At 39.6% G+C, this 24036-nt stretch overlaps 1 protein-coding gene across 3 annotated transcripts in view; it reads left to right on the top strand.

Annotated features, from left to right (window-relative positions):
- PRDM6 (PR/SET domain 6) overlaps positions 1–24036 on the top strand; it is a 124761-nt gene that overhangs the window by 46169 nt on the left and 54556 nt on the right. For all 3 annotated transcript variants that reach the window (XM_070233165.1, XM_023617794.2, XM_070233166.1), the window contains 2 exons: positions 19539–19666; positions 23169–23293. In XM_070233165.1, the coding sequence (XP_070089266.1) occupies positions 19539–19666; positions 23169–23293 (253 nt within the window). The remainder of the gene's footprint in view (positions 1–19538; positions 19667–23168; positions 23294–24036) is intronic.

The raw sequence follows: 24036 nt of genomic DNA, 5'->3' as shown, positions 1-24036 counted from the left end.
TCCCTCCCACCCCCCACTTTTAAACTGCACTAGGTAATTTTTTAAATGAATGAATATTCTGATATTAAACTTGCAGTTCTTTGACAAATAAGAAGGGGGAGAAGAAGTTTATTACCCCTCAAACTAGAGATCTACCCTGGCTGAAATGAACTTTAAAGTATAATGTGGAATGTCTCAGTGGATTCTGAAAGCCATTCCTTTTTCAGGTGGTCTGTGAACTGATCTCCTCATGCAGACAATTTAGAAGGAGCACAGCTAATAGTTTACAGATAATACTTAGTGAAAGTTAGGTCTTGCCATTGTGTTATTAAATTAGCATCCATCTTTTGGGTAATTTGTGTGTATGTGTAGTTTGGCATGGTGAGCTTGAGAGAAAGGAGGAGGTGGACAGTGTGGGCCATAGAGTCTTTACTATTCTTGAAAGGGTTTTTGGAGAATCATTTCCTTATTGGCATATGCTGAATCCACCCCTGGGGACACGGGCGTCCCTCAGTGTGTGCAGGCTGTGCTGGATCCTGGCGACTTATTTCTATAAAGTCACTGTGCCTACTATTTTGATTCCATTGACTGATCCAACTGATGCTTAAAATGAGGGGATTTGGGGACTTTGGGTTTATTATAGGAGCAGAGTTGAAATGAAAGAAGGCAGAGATTCTGGAACCATCATAAGTTGAACTAAATAGGAGAGAATAGCAGGAGAGTTAGGCTGGGTGAGGTGGGATGGCGGAGGATGACCTGGAAGGGGTAAGGGTGGCTGACAAAAAGGATGCTGCAGGAATGGCCTCTATTTGATATAAATGTTTTTATAATTTATTTGTGAAAAAAATGCTGACATAATTATAGCCCTTATTTCAAACCATAGTAAGCCCTGCATTTAATTTTTTTTAAGAAAAGAACTGTGTAATTGGTAGTCATAGTTTATATCAAACCATTCAAAAAATATTCTAAGCACTATTGCAAGCTCATAGACTCCCTAAGTGACATAATAATTTCAGATTATAGTTATATCATAATTACTGTGGCTTATGAAAAAAAAGGTTTAAGTTCTAAGATATAATAACATCTTTAATCTGAAATTATCTGATTTTTGGCTTGGCCAAATTGGTTTGCTTGTATTTTCTTTCACAAAACATTTGGTCTCAATTGTAGTTTTCTTTCTTTAAAAAAAAAAAAGGTCGGAAAAAGTTCAAAATGACATGATGGAATATATATTTGTTTGGGAAAATGATCTGGTTCTTGCCATGGCAGCTATATTAAATTTTTAGGGTTATGTGATACAGTTTTTAGATTAATACCATCTTTGAAATTTACTTACATGATGTAACAGCTCTGATGTTACATTATATCCTTGAAAGCAAAAACGTATAAACTAGCCAAGATTTATGCAGCTTCTTAGCAGGACAAAATTATTGAATTTAGGGGCCAGCCCCATGGCCTAGTGGTTAAGTTCAGCCTGCTCCACTTGGGGGGCCTGGGTTTGGTTCCCAGGTATGGACCTACACCAGTTGTCGGCAGCCATGCTGTGGCAGCAACCCACATATGAAATGGAGGAAGATTGGCACAGATGTTAGCTCAGCACGAATCTTCTTCAAGCAGAAAGAAAGGAAAAAGAGATATTTGTTGGGTTTTAATTATGCCATTTAGAATTTGACGTGTATTTAATTTATTGCAAAAGAAATGCAAAGATGGTTTATAGAAAAAATACTCTTGCCTAATAAAAATGGCACATATCTTGGTCAGGCTATATAGTTTTCCCTTGTAATGAAAGCGGAGGTCTGAGAAATGGGTGTCATAAATGATACAAAATCTTTGTATTCAGTCTTCCCTCTGGTACATGGAATTGTTATATGTATTTATTCTTGCTAGGACTTTGGTTTGTAAATGGTTTACTGATCAAGAGAAGGCAAGTTGTTAATTCTTAAACAAGTTATAATTATTGGTACTCTTGTCTCTAAAGTTATTTATGGGCCTATTCTTTCATCAGAGATGTACCACTTTTAAATTGAACCTCAGATTCCAAGTTTAAAAAATTTTTTTTAAAATAAAGTTAATACTTTTTTAGAGTTAGTTCTGGTAGTTGTCACCAGGGTGATTATGGAAACTAAATATTTCTATTGAGATAGAGAAAAGTAGAAATCATGTGAAGCTTCTCATCATTATACTTCCTTGATTTTATAAACTTAGTTTTGAGTAATTATATCCCAAGCTCAGAATTGTTCAGTAAAACAAATATTTCAAATTCTGATTGTTTTGAGGGTAGGAGTAGTATTATTTTCCCCTTTCAAACTATTATTTTAACTTAGAGTATGATTCAGTGAGATACAATTGAGATGATTTGGATATTTATTTTCAAGTTTGAATGTACTTCAATGAATATTTTAAACGTTATTGAATACCTTGGCATTTATATTTTTAATTTAAAACAGTTGTGTATAGGTTTTTCAGAATATTATGGCTTGACACTTTTAAGATCATGGGGTCACTGAACTACAGAAAAATTTTAATTTTTTTAGGAATTCTCTTTTGTAGTTGCATGTCAGGCACTATTTTCAGCCCTTTATATGCCTTGTTTCCCTTAATCCTTACACAGCCTATGGGGGTTATTATTCTCTTTTTACACATGAGAAAATGAACTTAGAGAAATTAAGTAATTTTCCTGAAGTCACACAGCTGAGATTTGATTCCTACTCTGGCCAATTCCACTTAACACACAACACCCAAGGGTCAAAAATGTTCTGTCATTTTCTTCTGTACTTAGTTCTTCAGAAATATTGAAGTAGAAGGAAATTCGTTTTGGAAAGGAAAACACAAACCAACCAGTAAAAAGCAATGATAACAGTGCTATTTATTGAGCACTTACTGTGTGTCAGGCACTTATGTGGATGATCTCATTCCGTCCTTACAGAAACCCTGGGAAGTTGCATCAACATCTTCCTCATCTTACAAATGAGATAAGTGTTTTGTGCAGGAGGACACAGCTCATAATCTCTGAATCCAAGATTCAGGCCCAGGCTGTCGGATTCCTCTCCATCACCATGTCTCCTCTTCACTGAAATCTAAGTGTATCTGTCACACATTTGTATGATTGAATTCACTCTCAATTACATGGGATTTTAAAAGATGAGACTGTTTAATAGTTTACTCATGACTTAGTTATACTCTACAGCTTAGAAGGTATAAATTATAATTAAATTTGCAGGGGTCTAATAAAAAGGTATGTGACTTATGGTTATGTTATTCTACCCCCCTTATTAGGCATTGAAATATTTTTATATCTATTCAAAATGGTTGTGTTATGGCTTTTATCCTTCTGGGTTCCAGCAACCAAGTTCTTATGTTTAAGACACATTTACATAGTCATAAATTTATGGAGTCATAGAAGTTGGGCTGGAGGATCCCAAAGATCATCTAGATTAACATCAACTGATAGAGTCAGGTTAAGTGACTTACCTCAGTCACAAAGTTAGTACTGCTGAAGTCAGAATTAGAACCCAGGATTTCTAATTTGTAGCTCATCTACCAATGAATTAAGTAGGAAATACAAAGACAAAAGCCAGAGGCAGATAGCTTATAAATTATTCCTTAATTTATAAAAACTTTACAGCTTACAAAGCAAGTGATTCTATTGGTGGGCTGATTTAATGTGATTGTATACTTTCTTTTTAGTAGGAAAAAATGGTGGGATCAAAGGGTTTGATGAAAGCCGAAGGGGGATGCTTTGGAGTATTAATAACCATTGACTCACTAAATCCAGCAATAGGCAGTGCTTACTGTTCCCAAAGCTGAAAGACTGAGCTGCCCACTCACATGATCTCCAACCTAAAAATATCTGTTTTATGAAACAAACCAACCAAAAGACTCTATTCCAGTTTACTGTTCTAGTGGTCCTGAAAGTGTGGTCAGAGATTTAGGAAAAACCAATACATCAAAATGCAATTGCAATCAAATACAAAATGAAATTACAGTAGAAGGGACATAGGAAGCCCAGGGTCTCTGGCTGTGTAGAAGAGGGAATGAGAATGAGATCCAGTGCTTCAGAGACCAGAGAAACCTATCCAACTCTGAAGAGGGCCTCCTTAAAAGTATACAGAGCACCCCAAGAATTCTAGCTCATCCAGATGTTATCTCCATTTCTCCATGCAATACTCTTCTTCTATCTGAATGTGTGGAATTTGGCAGTAGTTTTGTGTGTGTGTGTGTGTGTGTGTGTGTGTGTCTGTCCATCTGCTAGAAGCTATGAGCTTTCTTCCCAGAAGATTACTTATATTCACATACACCATTTTCTTGAGATTTCAAGGTGTTTGTAGCCTAGCCTGAAATCCCTCAATGGACCCCAGTAAAAGAGATTTCTTTCTATTCATTCCTTTCAGCCCACAGATACTTCCTGTAGAAAGAAGGGAATTCTAAGTCTTCTAAAAATTAGGAAGCATACAGGTTATAACAATGTGGAAATGAGGTGGTTGCTTTTCTTTGGGTGTTGACATTAGTTATACCTCTGCTAAACAGAGGATTTGCAAACCTCAGGCCCCAGATGTTCAGGTTTACTGGATCTCTGGGTTGGATTTCCGGGGAATCGTGCCTTGTGGACTTGACTGCCTATCCAGGAACACAGGGCTGTCTCTCTGTGGGAAGGCGCCGTGTCCCCTCACCGGCTGCACACTTGCCAGCCCTCTGGCCCAACTGTGTGAAAAGAGTTTTATTAACAGTCCCAAACCAGGGCTGTTTAGAGGCCTGGGACACTTCCATTTTTTGAGGCCCTTGATATATCGAAAAATGAAAAGATGCCAAAACAGGGTTACAAAAACAGTGGTATACTTTAAATGTTTACCTTTAACAACTTGATGCTTTTAATACCAGAAACATATAATTGTGCTATTCATAAGTTAATTACAGGATTTATAAAAATGTTAATTTATGGCTCACTACAGGCAGTGTGGTCCGATCAAAGGACCGAAGTTTAGCGTGCAAAGAAGGCCTTCTTCTTTTAGCCCTGTCAGTCTATCTCTGTGATTGTATGTATAACCTCATTGGGAAATGACTTCAAAGGTCTAAATTTGAGGCTCTTTATGAAAGTGAGGCCTAATGGCTCTGCTGGGACCCCCTGGAAAGGATCTGCAGAAAATTCTTCTGCAGGAGGAGCTGGGGTTGCCCCTGTCACCAGAATCCCTTACCTTCTCCTCTGAGCTTCTTCTCTGCTCTTGTCCTGCAACTGCAGCTGCACGGTCAGTGGCCTCACCCTGGATCTCTGCGAGGACCAAACGAACCATCTATGCAATCGGAGGGTCCAGGAGTGGTCCTTTATCCTCTTCAGAATAACTTCAGCCCTTACTATGGCACTTCACGTTCCTTTAAAAGAGTATACCCCTTTTCAAGCCTCACTTGAAGATAAAGCTCAAAATGCGAATATTCTTTCAGGAGTAGCACCTTACCCAGATTTGCAAGTAGGTATAAGTTGCAGCTACTGGGATCCTGATGAGAGTGCGCCCTGGGCCGAAAGAGAGGGATTGAAGCACGATGGAGGGTGGAAAAAGAGTCACCTAAAGGGAAGACCAGGGATAGTAACAGTAACCCTCAGCAGGGGACAGTTTAGGGGTGGGAATGGAAGGAGGGACCAATATTTGCAGAGAGCCAGGTATGTGCCAGGCTCTGGGTAGCCTCTGGCCTCGCCGTTGGCTGAAGTCTCCATCCAGCTGCTCTTCGGTGGCCTCAACTCTGCAGAGTTCCATTTTTAAAGGAAGTTAAATGTTTTCACCCAAAATAAATAAGTAAAGTGATGGAAGTGTTAATTAACTAGATTGGGAGAGAGTGGGAATTCTTTCACAATGTATAAATATAGCACATCACCACAAAGTACGCTTTAAATATCTTACAATTTTATTTGTCAATTATACCTCAGTAAGTTGAAATAAAAGAAACAGAGAATTAAGGGGAAAAATAGTAAAGGAAGTGTTAATTTCAGCCAGTGAAGCAAAGCACAGTTTTTCGGGGAATGTTACATCTTTTAAAATTCTCCCGGTTGGATGTTCAACTCTGTCTTAGCTGGGTTGATCTGCCCAGAGAACACTAATGGCCAGCCCTTAGTTCTTGGGTACCTAGAAGGTATCCTATCCTTTCTTCTCTATCCTTCTGACTGTCCATCCATTCATCTACCTACCCATCCACACTTGCATCCATCTATCCATTCATCCAACTAACCAACAAGCATTTGTTGAACACCAGGCACTACAGTGTGCTAAGCTCTGTGTTAATCACTAGGGATGCGATGGCAAACAAGACAGATTTTATCTTTGCCCTCACTGAGGTTATTATCTGGAGGATTTTAATCAAACATTTGTGTAATGCTGCCTTCACCATCCAGAATATGTTTAAATACTCAGCTTTAACTCTCCCTTTAAGTTCTGATGTCCTTCTTGTAAAATTGTGATGGATTACCCTTCCTACACTTAGGAACCCCATTGTAGACATCAAATGACCAAAGACTGATGGGAAAATCTACAGATTGTGGTGCCAGAATAAATGTCTTCTGATTTGTTTATGTGTGTCTTTCTCCTGTTGAATTGTCAGTTACTTGAGGGCGAGGACTGGGTGTCAAGTTTTTAAAGCTCTGTGCTGAGCACAGTGACTAGCACATAGTAGCTGCTTATTGAATGTTTGTTGAAAGAATGTTGTCTGAGAGGTCAGAGGTCTACATTCGAGGCTTATCATTATTGCCATTACCTTCTACCCTTGGTACCTCATCTCCTGGATCTTGATGAGGAAGAGACCTGTGGCAAACAAATATGTTTCTTCAGTCCTCTGGACAACTGTGCAACCATTCCTTCAAGAAAAATGGTTCTGAAAAGCCAAAATCCATCCCTCTGCCATGTTTCTTGCTCCAGGACAAACTTGGAATTTCATTAAGTTTTTCCTATAAGAAGTTATCTTGGGAGCACAGCAACCTCAGGGGGCTCTCTCTTGGAACCATGGCTAGCCTAGGCCACTGGTGACCCTCATGCTCTTACTTTCTCTAGCACCCTGAAGTTGAGGGTTGACTTCATTTCTGCCATTGTCCTGTGATCCAGGGCAGGATGGCGTAAATTGGGAATTGAGTGCATGCTCACACTGTCCAGACTTGACGTAAGGAATGTCTCCTAAATTATTTAAGATCTGAAAATATGTTTTCTACCCTCGACAGATGGCTGCTTTCCCCTTAATAAAGTGTGTCTGACAATCACACTTTATTGGTGTGGTTAGGAAAAGAATGTCGTAGACTTAGGAAAACATAATAATTTACAGAGTGACACATTTCAGCGAAGAAATAAAGCTGTAGACTGCTCTGAAAAGAAGTAAAACCATAGGAAACCATTACTTCATTGGGACAAACATTCTGTGTCTTTAGAAAGTTCTTGCTAAAAAAAGTGGGTGAGCTCTAGGGCACATTGTGTATGTGTCCACACATCCATGGAAGTAGCCTCTCTCTGATTTTTTAGGGACATTCCCTTTGCAAACATCCCCTACTTAGTACCTTCTAAGTGTTTAATATGATTACTGTCTAACATAGCAGCTCACACCTAGGCTTTGGTCCAAGCTGCTTCTTGGAAGTCATATTCTTCAGTAGCTGCTGTGCTGAGGTGTAAAATCAGTAATAGTTTTCACCAAGGTCTGTATAGTATCATACCCACTAGAATTTGCAAACCACAAATTTCCACTACAGTAAGGGTTAAATAGTACTCCATAAGATGTAGTGCATGCCCCATATGGAGAATCCACGTATGTGCCATGGTGTGTGCAATAACATCAATGTGTTATTTCCTAGTTCTCAAGTGTAGAACTATTTAGTATACTGTCGTAGATAATGTGCAAATCCCATCAGTTCACACTGGTATTATTTCTAGGATTATTTTAACAGCATAATTGTTCCCTTTCCTGTTTGGTGGAAAACTAAGGCTTTGTTTTTCCAAGTGGAGGAGCATGTTAATTCAAATTTCTCTCTGGTTTATTTTCCAAAATTGATACTTTCTCACATATACCATAGTATTGTTGTTTATTTTTTTTTCAAAATCCACCTTTCAGGTATGTGAGAGAGGATGATGAGTAGCTGTGTATGTTTGCGAGTCAGAGACCAGGATCAGTTGCAAGGCAGGATTCTCTGATGCTAAGTGCTGAGATCCCGTTCCACTGATTCGTTTCCACACCAGCAAAAGCGAAAGGCCAGAGAAGAGCGAGAAAGGCCAGGATGGGAGGGAAGCTGGAAACTCTGGTGTTTTACTCATTCATCTCAGCGTATGGAGAAAAACGTGGTAATAATGTGAGCTGCCCTTTGTTTATAAGACACACAATTCATGGCAGCGATTTTTATAAGCCTCAAAATGGCACTTAATAAATATGAGAAGATACAGGCTTTCTTGATTACTTAGATCTAAATGTTTATTCAAGCTTTCATGAGAGTTTTTCTTCATTTATACACAGTTCTCTTCACTGAAAAATTGTCCATTTTTAAACGTGGACTCAGTACATGTGAAACCAGTTTCCACAGGATCCAAATCCATTTCATTTGTGAATATATTTAGTAGAGGTCAGGACTTCTTGTTGATTGCTTTAATTAAAACTGGAGTTTTGAAAAACTGAATTGAAGCAATTTTTAAATGGGTGGCTTGTGTCAAAGAATTTTACAGTTTGTGAAAGACATTCGTGTTGATACTTGAAAAAAAAGGAAGAAAAGAAATGAAAAAGAAATTGCTGCGTGAAAATATTTCCAAGGCTGTTCTGAGCAATGTAGGAATTAGCGGTATTTTCCTCCTTGGTGTTGATGTTGCACGGACACTGGAGACAGTTGTGCACTGTGGATATTATTGTGGTGACAGAGGAGAGTGAAAAGGATAGGGTTGCAGCAGAGCAGTCGATGGCACCAAGCCAGTGCCCTGAAAAATGGCAAACATGTCACAGCTAACAGCTGGATGCAGAAATATTTCTCTTTAATTTGGACGGATAAAATTTTTTTCACAGCAGGGCACTCTCAAAAGAGTACAACATCAAAGAGGGCGGGTCTCACCAGTCAGACATCAGCTGGCTCCAGGATGGAGCAAAATGAATGAACTGTCAGGACTTTTCCAGCATATATGCTTCTGCCAAGTGAAAAGTTAAAGGTTCAGTGGCTTGTTCAGATCACAGACAAAATCCTGATAATGAAAGGCTGATTCCCCAAAGTCTTCCTCTGATCAACAGACAGAGGATGTCTGAGGAAGACTCCAGATTGATGGATGGCAGGCTTCCTATCGACGGCTGCCTCCGTCCTGGGAGATAAGTGGGATTCACCAAATGCTCTCTAGCTCTCGGGAGCTCCCGGGCCTCTGGAATCCTCAGAGTCACCCGCTCTCCTCTGTTAGCCTGACACTTAGCAGCAGCTGACCCACAGTGTGACCAAAATACCCATCTCCATTTCTTCACATGGCCGGCTCTCTGATGCAGGCTTCACAAACACCACCACGGGTGTTTTACAGTTTATTGACACTTTTCAACTGTTTTTCTGATTACCATATTTCAGTCTTGACTTATATGTTAGTATTATCTGCAAACTCAACATAAACCTCTAATGATTTTCTAATATTTCTGGAACTTGATGAATGTGAATTGACAGAGTACAGTATATAGCTTTATATCAGCATTACTGAAAATACAGCAACGGTGTATATAACCATTACTCATTTATTTTATGGGGCATTTATTACTTGACCTTTGAAGCTTCATCTTAGAATCTTGGCATTCCAAACATTCCGAATATTCCAAACCCAACTGAGAGGATAGAGTTTTCTTATTAGACATAACAACAAAATAAGTTAATTCTAATGGAGGGAGGAGGGAGAAATTATTGAAATAAGCCTATAGTATTATATATTTGAGAAAAGTTGAAAAGCTGAACACAAATAAATATGGGCACTATATTGATTTATATATTTATATGTATAAATATTTATTTATATATTATTATGGGCACTAGCTGGCATTTGCTTTAATGAAGAAGCTTTTGTTGTAAAATATGCATCTTCATCCACAGGCTTATGCCTTGCCCGTTTTTTGCTGTTGCTGGTCTCTATGGTACGTTGCCATGGCAGGAAAGTGGTTTTACATAGAGGTGGGGAGTTGTGTCTTTATCCATTGCATGGTTGCTTTGTGTAAATTTTACTAACAGATTAAGTAATTCTCGCTAAATTGACATTGCTCTGAAAATAGGTCTATGTTTGATAAATGACATTATTAATCATTACGAACATTTTTATAGCCTTCATTTGGAGAATTTCGATGCTTTTAAAGAAAAAGCTCTACTATTTCTCCCTGAGAGGGCAAATGGATGTGATGAGAAAAGCAATAACATGGTGGCCTAAGATTCAGGAGGATTTCATCCTTGTCACACTCACTTACCAAATGCACATCATTTAACCTTCCTCAGCCCAAGGTTTCTTGTCTGGAAAACAGAATAATGTTCCAGCCTACCTTCTGGGTCAGTTATAAAGATCACATAAGCTTTTGAAAGTATTTTATAAACTAAAGCCCCACACAAATGTGTAGCTGTTGCTCTTTTTGTTAAGGTAGAGGCAGAGGCTTTCATTCATTTTTAAAGTATGGATTTGTGGTCTCTCTTCTCAAGCTTTGATTTAGCTTGATTTGAAAGTTCAAAAGTAAAGAGGTTAGGAGACCACAGTGCTGTGGTTCTTGCTGTCTTCCCCTCTAGATTGGGAAGCAGTACCCGGAGGCCCTGGATGACAGTGCTCCCTGTTGATCTGATGTTCCAGGCTGCCATCCACAAATGTCCCCTGCTCCTCATCCAGGTACATTTGATTGCACAGACAGTTCACCTACCTTGAACGTGTTCAACGTTTGTGTAGAAGTGAGGCACTGTGAGGTGAGGCCTCCCTGGGCCAGAAGTGTCAGTGACTTCAGAGGTCAAGCAATCCTACGTGGTGGGTGATTTCAGTGAGAAGGCTGTTGGGGTCCTGAAGCCACAATTAATTAAAACACCTGGTAGTTGTAATAACTACCTGTTATTTATAGATATGCTCCAGGAATACTTCATGTGGTGGGTGCCTGTGTCTTTTGGATGACATTTTTATAACACTGCATTAAACTGAAGACATTAAATTTAGGAAATGGAAAATGTAGGACTGAAGAAATGCTTCCTTATTGTTTTCTAGATAGTATTTACATTCATTCAGCATTTTTACTATTTTGTTTTATTTTTTGATAGACTCATCTGGGAGATAAAAACATAAAGTAGAATGACTGATTTATTCCTTATACCTTCCTTATGTTCTCCCCAGTTTTTTCTTCTTTCTCTTTCTCTCCCTCTCTTTCTTTTTCAACGAGAGCTGACTTCCTGGTATGTACAAAGCCTTGTGTAAGGTACCTATGGGGAAATTTTTTAAATATTTAAAATACATTCCTGCCCTCAATGAGCTTACAGTCTGGTAACCTTAGCAATAATGAGTTTGTGTATGCTGCACATATTATCTGTGCTGTCCATGAGCAGCTTAGCAAATTATGCCTGAGCTGACAATTCCCATCTAAACACAGTGATGGCCTAAGGGTAGCTAATGCTCTTTGGGCTCTTACTGTGTGCCCTGCACTCATTTAAGTCCTTTCTATATACTAGCTCTTTTGATTTTCATGCCAGCCCTTTGACATAGGGACTATCATTAGCACCAGTTTTTCAAAGAAGTTCTCAGCTTTCGCAAGAGGTTAAGTAACTGCCCAAAGTCACATGGCTATCCAAGGTGGAGCCATGATTGTAACTCACACGCAATGGAGCAGACACCCACATGCATGCTCTTGACCTCTGTCCTCTGCCCTCTCTGCTCACTCCTGACTGGAGTGACTTCAATTGTGTTTTCACTGGTAATGCTTAAGAAAGTCTCCTCTTTTGACTATGCTATTAAAAGTAAAATCTTTTATTTAGCAACAGAGGTATTCTGGTTTTTAAATTTTCACAGTCAAACCAGTCAAGAACTATTCTTTAGTCAATAATAATATTATTAGTTGAGTGGCTATCCATGAGCCACACAATATTCCACCTCTCCCTCCTGACACAGAGGAATCTCACAGTAAAACATTTTTATCCATCGTGGCAAACAGTATATTTTTCAATTGAGTTTCTCAAATTACTAATTTGAAATTACTAATTATTGGAACCCTAATTTCCAGAATTTTACAGGAAGATGGGGCCATGTAAAGGATCTGTGTGGAGAATAGGCAGAGGGTTCCGAGAGACCATCTTTATATCTATTCTTCCCTGGATCCTGCAGGCGCTGTGAAAGGACTTAAGACAGGGCTGAGTTCTCAGGTCTAACCTGGAAAACTCCCAAAGACCTCCTGTCAGCCCTTTTCTCTGGTAATTGTTGATTACATTTTAATCATCATATGAAATTCACCTTTGCATTTCATAGACTTGAAAGAAGTTAGGTTCAAGGAGGATGTGATATTTTCTTTAAAAAGCCTTAGTTGTTCGTGCTTAGAATAGAATTTTAATTGTATTTAGTAGTGATTTCTTCTCCAGCTTTGAATAAAATCTATGATCTTTAAGAAGCTATAGAATTATTGGGAGAATTCAGTTCACTTCAGCATGTTTTGAGTTCCTTCTGTGTGCTGGGCCCTGTGTTAGAAGTTTGGGCATAAAATACACTCCCTCACGTCAGCTGCTCAGTGAAAACTGAAGGAGGCTGGCATTCCAGCACGCAACCAAATGCTGGAGTCTGGGGCCTCAGCACAGGGACATGGCAGGTGGGAAATACAGGAGAGGGAGCTGACACGGCTCCCTACTCCCTGAAAGTCAGCTCATCTTTTTTGTATAAAACCTTTGGATCTTTTTTTTCCCATGCCAAAATTCAGGGACCGAGGTTCTGGGAGGAGAGGATTAATGTTTAAGTTGTAACTCAAGTTCCTTTTGTTTATGGTCATTGGCTTTCTTCAGTGTATTTGCAGGATTCAGTGAGGTGAAGGGGGCCTCAGCACTCTCCCAATGGGAAGGCAGAAGGATGGAAGGTTGTGAGGACGCCTGGAGATGAGGCCTCCTTCTGCCACTGACTAGTAGTCTCCCTTTGTCTAAGTCACTAACTTTTGGAAACCTCACTTCCTTATGTATAAACTAATCAGGTTGGAACAGATGGTCTCTGAGGTCCCTTCCAAATCTGATTTTCCTGGGCTCTAATTTTAGCCAAGGTACTCAGCGTTCTAGCAAGAGAACTGGTGACCAAAATCTTCATGGAGGCCTGTCTACTGGAGGAAGTGCTCTGCCTGTGGTTTTTCAAACAGGGTCCCCCAGTTCACTGCGGGCCCTTGATGATGTCCCACGACCCGCCTCAGAGAGCAAGGCTGAAGTTAGTTGAGCTGGTGGGGTGCCTGGTAGACTTTGTTTTTGTCAGTTTTTATAGTGGAATTATATTTAAGACTTCTTTGAACTAAACAAGATTTCTTGCTTACAAAGATCATTGATAGCCTCTGCTGGTAAAAATGAAAGAAATGATCTGTCTTCTCTGCAACCCCATTCCTTGGAAAACTTCAGCACAGAAACCTTGGATCTTGGTGAGATGATGATGGCTTCTGGGCAGCACAGGAGTGATGAATATTTGCAATGTTTCCAGGCTATCAGTTCAACCGGTTTTGCTTGCAAGTGTCCCCAGCTGTAACAGACTCATTTTCAGTGGTAGCAATAATTCCTTTACAGCTGGGATTACAAAGGTAAATGCTTAATGAAGCCAACCAGGTAAGTAAATTAGTGAAATAGGGAGCATGTAAGACGATAGGGAGTGGTAGGGACTATGGAGAACTAGAAAAGCACATGGCCACCTTCTTTTTCTCAGTTTGTGGATTATTGCCAGAGATTGGGGGACCCATCTTTTGATTTTTTTTCAAGAAAAATTTGAAATTAGGTAAAATTTCCAAATTTTTAAACACAGTGGAAGGAAACCAAAGTTAGTCAATTGCTTGCATTCAGCCTGAAAGCCACTAGTTCGCGAATCTTGCTTTAGAGAAACAGATTGCTTGGAGCCACCAATATACACAAATTCTGATCATTCAGAAGGTGGTTTTCTTACTATTATGTTAAAACGGGCCCAGGTCAGTTGCTGACTTACATTGTTTCCATGATTATTATTATTGTTAACGTAAGTTGGCAACATTTATAAGTGACAAAGCCGTGGACGAGCCACTCATGACCAGTGTTTATAACACACAACACTGGGGCATTTTTTACTCATGCTGTGCTCATTTAAAGTGGATTCTTGTTCTAGAATAATAAGATTGTGGGAGAGAGTGGCGTTTCCTGATATCCAGGATTGCGATAAAACACCATTCACCTGGTTGTTTTCAGCTAATACCATGCACGGTTTGCAATGAGCGAGAATTTGTGTGATCATTATTTCATGTGTGGCATCCCAGTAAATATTATTGGATTGAAAACTGTAATAATCCCCTTAAAAAGGTAACAGTTAGCTCTGCCCCTTACTTATATTTCTACTTCCATTGATATAAGATAAAAGAGAAAGTACAGACCAAAAACAGTGGTTTTAAAATAGCAACAACAACAATCACAAAAGAAATCAGTGGCTGATAATGTAGTGATACATAGGACAAATATTTTCCTAGGAGGGTAACACAGATGTGGTCTTTAACCTTAGGTAAGATAGTCAGCTTCTCTATTTTAACAACGCATGCAAAAACTGAACTACAAAGAAATAAATGCCTAGGGTTTCTTTTTGTTTATTTTTCTTTCTTTGATTTTTTTGAAAAAAATCAGAAAAGCACAAAGTATAGTATATAATTTCCGATATGCAGGCCATCAAAAAAATGAGTATTAATACTTTGCCATATTTGCTTTAGAATTTTTTTTAAGAAAAATGAGGCATTTCAGATAAAATATTAGTTCCCTTTGTTTTCTTTCCATTTCCTTCTTTCCCAAGGCCAGCATTCTGCTACAGTTATCAGGAGTCCTTCCACTGTGTCTTTTCAGAATTTTACTATATGTATAGATATATATGGATAGATTGCTATATGTACATTACAATATACACCATTATAAAATAATCTATTGAGTGTTATTTTGTATATTTTGAATGTTAGGCAATGGTATCATATGTATCAATCTGCAACCCAATTTTCTCAATCAACATTATGTTTTTGATATTTATCTATATCAACTGAATCTTAATACAAACAGATCCGGTTAATTCATTTTAAGTGTTTTATACTATTTTGTCGAATAAATAAACCACAATTTATTTATTCTTCTGATGGTGGATATTTCTATTACTTCTAATTGTTTACTATTACAAACAATGCTACAACGAATGCCCTTCAACTTGTCTCCTTAGGCACATGTATCAGAGTTTCATTGGAGTAATTTTCTAGAAGTGAAATTGCTGAGTTGTAGGATATATGCATTGTCAACTTTTTTCAATATTGCCAAAATGGTCTCCAGTGTGAGTGTGCCATTTTATACTCCCTTTCAGCAATGTTGAAACTAGCTTTCTAAAACAAATATGCCAAATATACTTCCTACAGTTTTGAGGATTTTCCATTGCAGAATTTAACCGTTTCCCACCAAATGTCCTGTGTGTTTCTTTACATATATTTCTTCTACCTCGAGAGAGTCATTTGTTCTGCTTCCTTAGAAAGAACAGAGCAAATAGTAAAACTTAGGTTGTTGATGTTCATCCAGAATAAAGTCCATAGCTTTCTGCAAAACTGTGCTTTATTCAAATGTTCTTTCACATTGAAATCTCCCTTAATCTAAATTTAACTTTTTGTGACTTCATACTCACGTTTTGAATGAATAAAAACTTCTGACCTTTTCAACATTTTCATAGGTCCTGAGGGGATTGTCTAAACACTTTACACATGATTTTCCATTATTTTTCTGCTTATTTTAAATCTTTTGAAAGGTAATGAAAACAAAATCACTCTGGGTCTTGGCATTAACTCACCTCCTTAAATTCCTTAAATTTTTTAAACCTATTCGGTATCTAACTTAAAATTTCGTTTTAGTGTCACACAAATGTAGATGTCAATGCAACCTCCAAGAACAATTTCCTGAACTTGAACTTGTTGCTGCTGCTCTAGACTGAAGCCTGTTGAAACATTTCCCCACTTGCAGATCCTTCTCTTCTGGGAGGAAGCCCCTGCCAGGATTCAGGCTCAGGCTCCTTGTGTACTTCAGTTACATGTGGAGTTTTACCCCCCCTCTTTTTTTTTAATCTGAGCTCTTAAATGGCAACAAAGGTGAGCCAATGGTGGGGAGTAATGACAGGGCCCCAGTGAGTACCTGAAGCTCTTCTGAGACTGCGTCCTACTTCCTACTCAGCGCTCACATTTGGGTATCCTGGTTTTCCCAATTTTACTCTCCCTCCCAGAAATGGGCATCAGTACCTTCTGGCCCATTATTTCTCTTTCACAAAACGCTGAGTTTAAATGTTAAACCTTCACAGCACAGACCAGAAAGGGCCCAGGGTTTTCTTGAGCCAAATGCAAAGTTTGGCACACGTGGTTGGCCTCCTTAAATAAGTTTGGTGGGAGTGCTGCCCTATTAGCCTGATGAGCTCCCTGGAGGAAATCCCACGTGCTGTGAATATATGTTGTTATGACTTGACATTTTATGACATTTATGAAGCTTTTATTTTGGGGGGAAGTTGGGTGAAATGGATATAATCAGATTTGTGTTTTGAAAGAGCCCTCTGGCTACAGTTTAGAGACTAGGCTGGAGGGGCCTGGAGAATCTGCAGGGAGATCCGTTAAGAGACTGTTGCAATACTTCCGGTGAGAAAGGAAGCTGCTTTGGGCTAGGATGGTAACAGTGGAGAGGGAGAGATAGGTGCACTTGAAAAGTATTTAGGATTTTGGTGGATTTAGGACCCACCAACAGGATTAGGTGATGGCTGGGCTCTGGGGGCTGAGGGAGAGAAGAGTATCAAGGTTAAATGAGCTGCCTCAACTCTGATTGGGTGCAGTTATGGCATCTAATTGGCGCATGACATTTTTGTCACAGTTTCATGTGAAATAGTGGAATATCAGTGTTAGTGGAAGCCAAGGAGGCTCAGCCTCATGCCATGTGCTACGTTGTGTGATATTTGGAAAAAAACCTGACAAATAGCCATCTACTTTTCCTCAAGGCAAGTAGCAGTTTCATCAAGCAGGCAAAAATCGTAGGATTGCTATAGTCACTATATACTTAGTTTAAGGAGATTATTGCTGAAACAACAGTATAGGAAGAAACACTTTGTTTACTCATTTTCAAGACTGACTGGCTGCAGGCCGGCCCCATGGCCAAGTGGCTGAGTTCCTGCACTCTGCTTTGGCCGCCCGGGGTTCACCAGTGCTGATCCTGGGCATGGACCTACACACTGCTCACCAAGCCATGCTGTGGTGGCATGCCACATAGAAGAGCTAGAATGATCTACAACTAGGATATGCAACTTTGTACTGGGGCTTGGGGGAGAAAAACAGAAAAAGAGGAAGATTGGCATCAGATGTTAGCTCAGGGCCAATCTTCCTTGCCAAAAATTCATTAAAAAAAAAAAAAAAGACTGGCTAGTGTCGGGTGTTCAAATTAGCTAACACTCAAGGTAGCACCCACTACATATAAATGTTAAAGAATTTTACTTGCTGTTGAGGACATTGGCTAGAAACACAAAGGAGAATTCTACTTCTCAAAATGCTTCATCATTATTTCACTGCAGCCCTCACAGAAGGTTTGTTCGTGGGGGAAGGACAGGGCAGAGGGCTGGGTCATCAACATTCTTGGCTCCATTATAGATAAACAGTGGCGTTTAAGGAACTGATGGCTTTGTTCAATGTCGCATGGGCTGTCAACAGCAGACTCAGGGTTAAGACTTTGAATCTTTGAACCAGCTTCCTGAAACAAAAATAAAAACAACAAGAACAACAAAATAACTGCAGTGTCATCTGACCTAAATACGAAGTCTGTCATTAGATTGCTTAAGTAGCAGATGTATTTGTCACGTGAAGTGTTTCCATTCTCTACTATTGTCTCAAAACTCAGAATTTAAAGAAGTCATGGATCTTAAATATACTATAATCCAGGAATCTCTTGATTCTTCTCAGGCTACATTGATTATCAGCTGTAGTCACTCTGGCGTGCTACCCAGTCATAACTTCTCAAACAATTGTCTTTATTAAATTGATGTCTGTCTTTTATTTGTGGGGTTAGTGGAAGGGTTGGAGGTGGAGACAAATGAGTTCAAGAAAAGTGAAAAAAACATCAGCTATTTTAAAATGACTAGTGATAATAAAAACAAACTCATCCCTAAGCCCTTTGGCCCCCCGAATAGAAATACTGAGCTAAATTAATATGAATGACCATACAGGTTTTAGGGCCTACATGTAACCAGTGAGGCTCACTCTAAGACTTATTCTTCATAGTCTATTGGGAAAGGAAAAGTGGAAAGGCTGATCAGCAAGAGTAAGAGCCATTTCTCAGCATGCTCTGGGGAACACCTCAGCGGCTCCCAGGATCCCACTGCTGATTTTATTTGCAAAGGTCCAGCTGTACCGTGGTCCCTCTGAGAACTGTACCTTTTGTTTCCTGGATGCCCCTAGTACTGGGGATGACCTAAAATTCCTGTGTATATGTAACCCCTTGATCTCCCACTCCTCTAGATACCACATCCTCCAGGGTGCCCAAGGCTGACCTGGATTCTTGGAATGGAAGCCAATCGCCTCTGCTGTCAGCACTGGCTCTGCATGTGCTGGGCTGGCTCGTTGTTTTCCATAAGACTTTTGTCCCACACTTATTGCCTAGTTTGAAGCAGACTTCATTTCCTTAAATCTGATCTTGAAAGAAAATCTGCTTGAGATGACCTAAGGCCATATTAGTAGACCAACCTCAGTGAAGACATTTAAAATCCCTAGGAAACAGTTATTTTTTTCCCCTCCTTTTCGAGGGTCTCTCTTTTTTGATGACTCCTCTCCTAATAGTTTCAAGTCCCAACAGCTGAAGTCCTACGTCTTCTACGAGGTGAGAGTCCATTTGTTTCATCCAAATCAGAGTCTGTTTGACTTGTTCCGTACAGCTCCATAGCTCTCCAACTGCCTTCTGCTAGGTGCCACTCAGCTTGTTGAACGGATGGTTACTGCCTCTCGAATGCCTTCAAACAGTTATGTGTGTGAGACTGGGGGCCTCTTATGTGGATGTTCCAGCCATGTCAGTGTGGCCTCTCCCTTCAGCCTGCTTTGTTTATCCAGCAGCTCATTACTTAAGAGTAGCCTGTCAAAATAGGTTAAATATTCTTTGGGAAACATGGTCACTCACATCCTTGAGATACCACAAATATGTTTAATACAGGGAAGATTGGCTTGATAAGAAAAACGTAACTGACTTGCATCACCAAAAAATATTTTCCTGTTATTCTGGTTGAGTTTCCACAAGCATCAATAAGCACCAGCAAACTGAAGGGCAATAAATTTCTGCAGCCGACACATAGAGACACCAAGGGAAGCAGGGAAAATGATTGCTGATGATTCATTCTAACTACTTGACCTTCTGACCTCTTCTCTAGATATATGATCAAGATGGGACACTACAGCACTTTATTGATGGTGGGGAACCTAGTAAGTCGAGCTGGATGAGGTATATCCGATGTGCAAGGCACTGCGGAGAACAGAATCTAACAGTAGTTCAGTACAGGTAAAGTATATCTTGATTTCCACTTACGGAGCTGAAGCCCTTTGGCTTGCATCTACAAATTCAGGCTTGCTGCTAGATTTGAAAAAAAATCCCAGAGTCCTGCAGCACTCTGTAAGGACTGGCAGAAATTTTTTTGTGCCGTTTCTGAAATCTTAGTTCTTGCAAAAGTTATTTCACGAGAATTCAGGAAGAAAGATGCTAGTAGAAGGCCTCTTTCACTCAGCGCAAGTGGTAAAGTTACTTCCACATCATCGTCTGCTCTTCCGCAGTGGCCTGAACAAGCCCAGTAAACCCATTGGCTTGGGGGGTCCCCCCAGCGGATGTGTACACACACATGACTAGGAGCTGGGAGATTCAGTCCTGATCCTTTGCTTTCAGTCACCTTCAGGCTATCCCCCAGGGAGAACAGTTTCATGTGCACAACCGCATGGGAAACCAAGAACTCTCAACCTTCCCAAGGCTGCTTTTCCAAAACCGTTATGCTCCGCAGCAGTGGCTGAGCCAGAATAACCTCTCCTGATCCCTCGAAAGGTGCCAAAACATTTCACTTTGGCCCTTCAACGATTCAGAATATGTTTCAGGTGATGAGGTGGTTCCAGAGCATAGAGAAACCCCCATTTTCCCAAGATGTTTGGGCAAAGCCAAAAGGGTCACAAAGACAAAGTGGAGCCACCTCCATTTCCCACAGTCTCCTAGGGAGACCCCTGGGGGGCTGAGAAGCTAGGTGGATTCCCAGATGCTAAGCCACATCTGCTCAGTGCACCTGTTGGTCAGGCATTTCCACTTAGTGCTAAAGAAGGTTGCAGTGGAGAGGAGAAGGCAAAAACAGATCACATAGGAAAAAAGCCCTACCCCTAAGCCTTCCTTTCTCAAAATCCCTCGAAAACATGTGCGATGTAAATATATGACCTCAGTTATAAACAGCCGTGTTCCCTTTAGAATCAGAAGCAACTGTTTAGCTTTATTAGGCACCACAGACACATCAAAGCAGAAGGCCCTGTGCTCGGCAACTTGGAGTCCTGCCTATGGCTATTTATTTTCCTTTCCTTTTTTTTTTTTTTGGTTTTTAAAAATGAAGCCTTAAAAAAAAAAAAAAAACCCTTTATTCCCCTTATAGGTTAAAGGCTGCTCAAATCTGGCGTGGTCTCCAATTCAAAAGGAATGTATTTGAGCAGCCTGTGACTCCCTGCCTTGGTTTCCTGGGCAGTTATATTTCATTAAATAATGGTTTAAATGAAATAGTACACTATGGTATTTGGTTACACTGCTGTGTACGGGCTTTACTCACCTTTATTGCAGCTGCATTTCTGCCATGAAGTTTTTATGAAACTGGAGCTAGAAAATTAGTAAAGATTGTGCTTGTCCATTCAGCAAAAGATAGTTTGGCTGGTTCTGTAATGAGCACCCGGGGAGCTCTTGAGGCAAATTCTGAATCTGGGAAGACAAGAAACCCCTAAGAGGAAGGTGGGCATGAGTAAGTCATTACCTATCTGTCAATATTAAGTGGATTTTTATAGCTCCCCTTTCATGATGGCGCTTAAACTTCGAGTTCTCTCTGCTGATCTGTTTTCGATTACTTCAGATCTTTATAAAATGAACTACAAAAACACAATTTAAAAAACTGGCATCCGTCACCAGTGACCACGTCCAAGAGTAAGAAAATAGAAAAGTTGGACCCTGAAGAGCCAGCCTAATTTTTATTGTACATGAATGTCCTCTTCACAAAAAGTCAGCTGGTTTAGATTCATTCTGTTATGATTTGTAATATCTAAATGGAATTTTCTTCAAAGCGCCCTTGATTGATTGACCCTTAGCTGAACGTTTTGTTTTTATTTTGAGGCTGACAATAATGTTTGTTGGCGTGTGTTCTGCTTCAACTGCGTTGGGACGCCATGAAGCTATCTTTATGAGTCATCCAACCACAATACTAAATACATGTCAGCAAAGGAAATATTATCTGGAAAGGGAAAAATCCCTTTGATGTGCTTGAACATGCAGAGATCTCTGCGAGTTTTGGAAGCCCTGCCCGCTTGTGAGGAACGGTGTATGCTTACACATTTTTTTTCCCTCTCGGCCTACTCCGTGCCTCAGAAGACCACCCATTGCTCGAAAACAGTTCTGCTCTTTCAGCGGCAAAGTGTGTCATTTGGTTTTAGCACATTCATTTGCCGGGCGCTGTGTTTATATGAAGGGAAGCCAAACCGAGAGATGAAATGTTACAAGGGTGAAGTACAGAGTAGACTCCGTTTTTCTCAAGTTAGGAGATGCCAGTGATTTATAGCTCTGCTCCAATTTTGATTTTTTTACGTAGCAGTGGAAAGAATTAATAAAACGCACAGCTCTTGGAGATGCGGAGGAAGGAAGAGTAGTGAGGTCTGGACAACTGGCTGGAGTTTTTGTCAGATATTCATAGAATGTTGGGAAAAACGTTCTGCTTAGCTAGCAGTGCCCTCCTGAGACAGAATGGCAGCAAGTGAGGAAAATAACAAGATAAATGAAATTTTTGCAGCTGCAAGTAAAATATTGAGAATCTGCACTTTTTTATTGATCTTTATGATCCTATTGCCAAGAGCCACTTTGTGGTGACAAAATATGTTGACAAGTGCATATCTCACTGCCATGAAAAATGTGATGAAGGATTCGCCTTATGTCTGCAGTGTTATACAAGGGACAAATTGCCCTACTACAGCCAATTCCTTACAGAAAGGCTAAATTTAAGGCCCACCAACCCTAAACACTTTTATCTTGAACTTGAGGGTAATATTTGTAGCAATTCTTCACTGAGAAAAGCAGTTGCAGTTTTTTTAATCTGTAGATTTTTCTTTACAGTACCAAAGCTGTTATAATAAAATGTTTATTTCTTGGTCCCTTCACTCTATCATTTCAGAGTGTAATCTTTCAGCCAGAGTAAAGTGCTCTTTCTTGTATTTATTGAATTTCCATCCATTTCACATAAGAGAGTTTTTCTCCTCTCTTGTATCAAACTTTAGAAGAATGGCAATGGGGAAGATTTTTATTTCTCTCAGTCCTTATATCACAAAGCTGCTTAATTTTGTTACAAAATTGGGAACTCCCAATGCCAAGTTGCAAGAATACACAGAATGCTTTTCCTTCAAATAAGAAGTCAATAGTATTAATTTATATTTGAGGTTGAGGCACCGGTGTCTGCAATTTGCTGAGAGAGAATATTCTCATCAGTGTCAGATGGAATTTTTTTTTTTTAAATGAACTCTTTCTTTCTGCTGTCTCCTGGGCCAAATATCTGTCTCTTCAGCCAAGACATTCTGTGGAGGGACACTGTGGAAATAAACTGTGAGCTGTTTATCATACTGAGTTACAGGCTCTAATTGGTTGCTGGGAATGATTAGGTGGGTGCAGATTTTATTACAAACAGAAACTGGTTAGGTGGAGCTGGGAGGACTTTTTCGGGGCAATAAAAATGTGGTTGGGGGCACATGAATCCTACCTATTACTAAGCTGGGTTTTCTTTTGTTTTGAATAGGTCGAATATATTCTACCGAGCCTGTATAGATATTCCCAGGGGTACCGAGCTTCTGGTGTGGTACAATGACAGCTATACGTCTTTCTTTGGGATCCCCTTACAATGCATTGCCCAGGATGAAAACTGTAAGAATTTCTTTTGGCTCTGAATTCACATCTCAAATACCTATTTCTAAGCTGACTTTTTAAGAGTGTTGTTTGAAACTCCTGAAATGCAGGTCACTCTGATACGTAATGCCAATGTGCCCAAGTCGGTCCATCAATTTCTTTTCCTTGTACGTTCTTTGCTTTTTTACAGGGCATTTTCACTTGTATAGGCCAATCCTTCTTTGCCTGTTCACAATTTCAAAACCTTTCCCTTAGTTTTAAATAATTACTGGCAGCAATGTTAAGGCGGCTGGTATTTACTGAGTGCCTACTGTGTGTCTGGTTCTGTGCTTGCCACCTTTTGGGGTTATAAGAGCAGCATGAGATAAATCTTCTGCTCTGAAAGTTTGCACAGTCTTTCTGGAGTCACACTGTATGCAAAAATGAAATAAGAGAAAACAATGCTGTTTAATGGAGTACACCCCTCTAGTCAATTGGGTGTGCCTCCTCCTACGTACTCACTGGAGTGAGGAATGGAGGTAAAAATCTTGGCTGAGGAATTTGTGTCTCTCTAAATTTCTTACTCTAAAATGAACCATGTAATTTTCTTCTATCCTTATTACTATGACAATCATAATCTTTAAAAATAATCTAACATCTAGGCAAATGCAAATGTAGCAATTTTCACTTAAACTTTATATTTTTGTTTTATCAGATCTTTGGAAAATATTATAAGGTGATTTCTAGTATTTGGAAAAGAATTGGGTAATTCTGATATGGTT

This window comes from Equus caballus, chromosome 14 (genome assembly GCF_041296265.1).
Source record: "Equus caballus isolate H_3958 breed thoroughbred chromosome 14, TB-T2T, whole genome shotgun sequence".
Lineage (NCBI taxonomy): Eukaryota > Metazoa > Chordata > Mammalia > Perissodactyla > Equidae > Equus > Equus caballus.
Note: the sequence above shows the minus strand (reverse complement) of the source record. Positions and strands in the feature narration are given on the sequence as shown.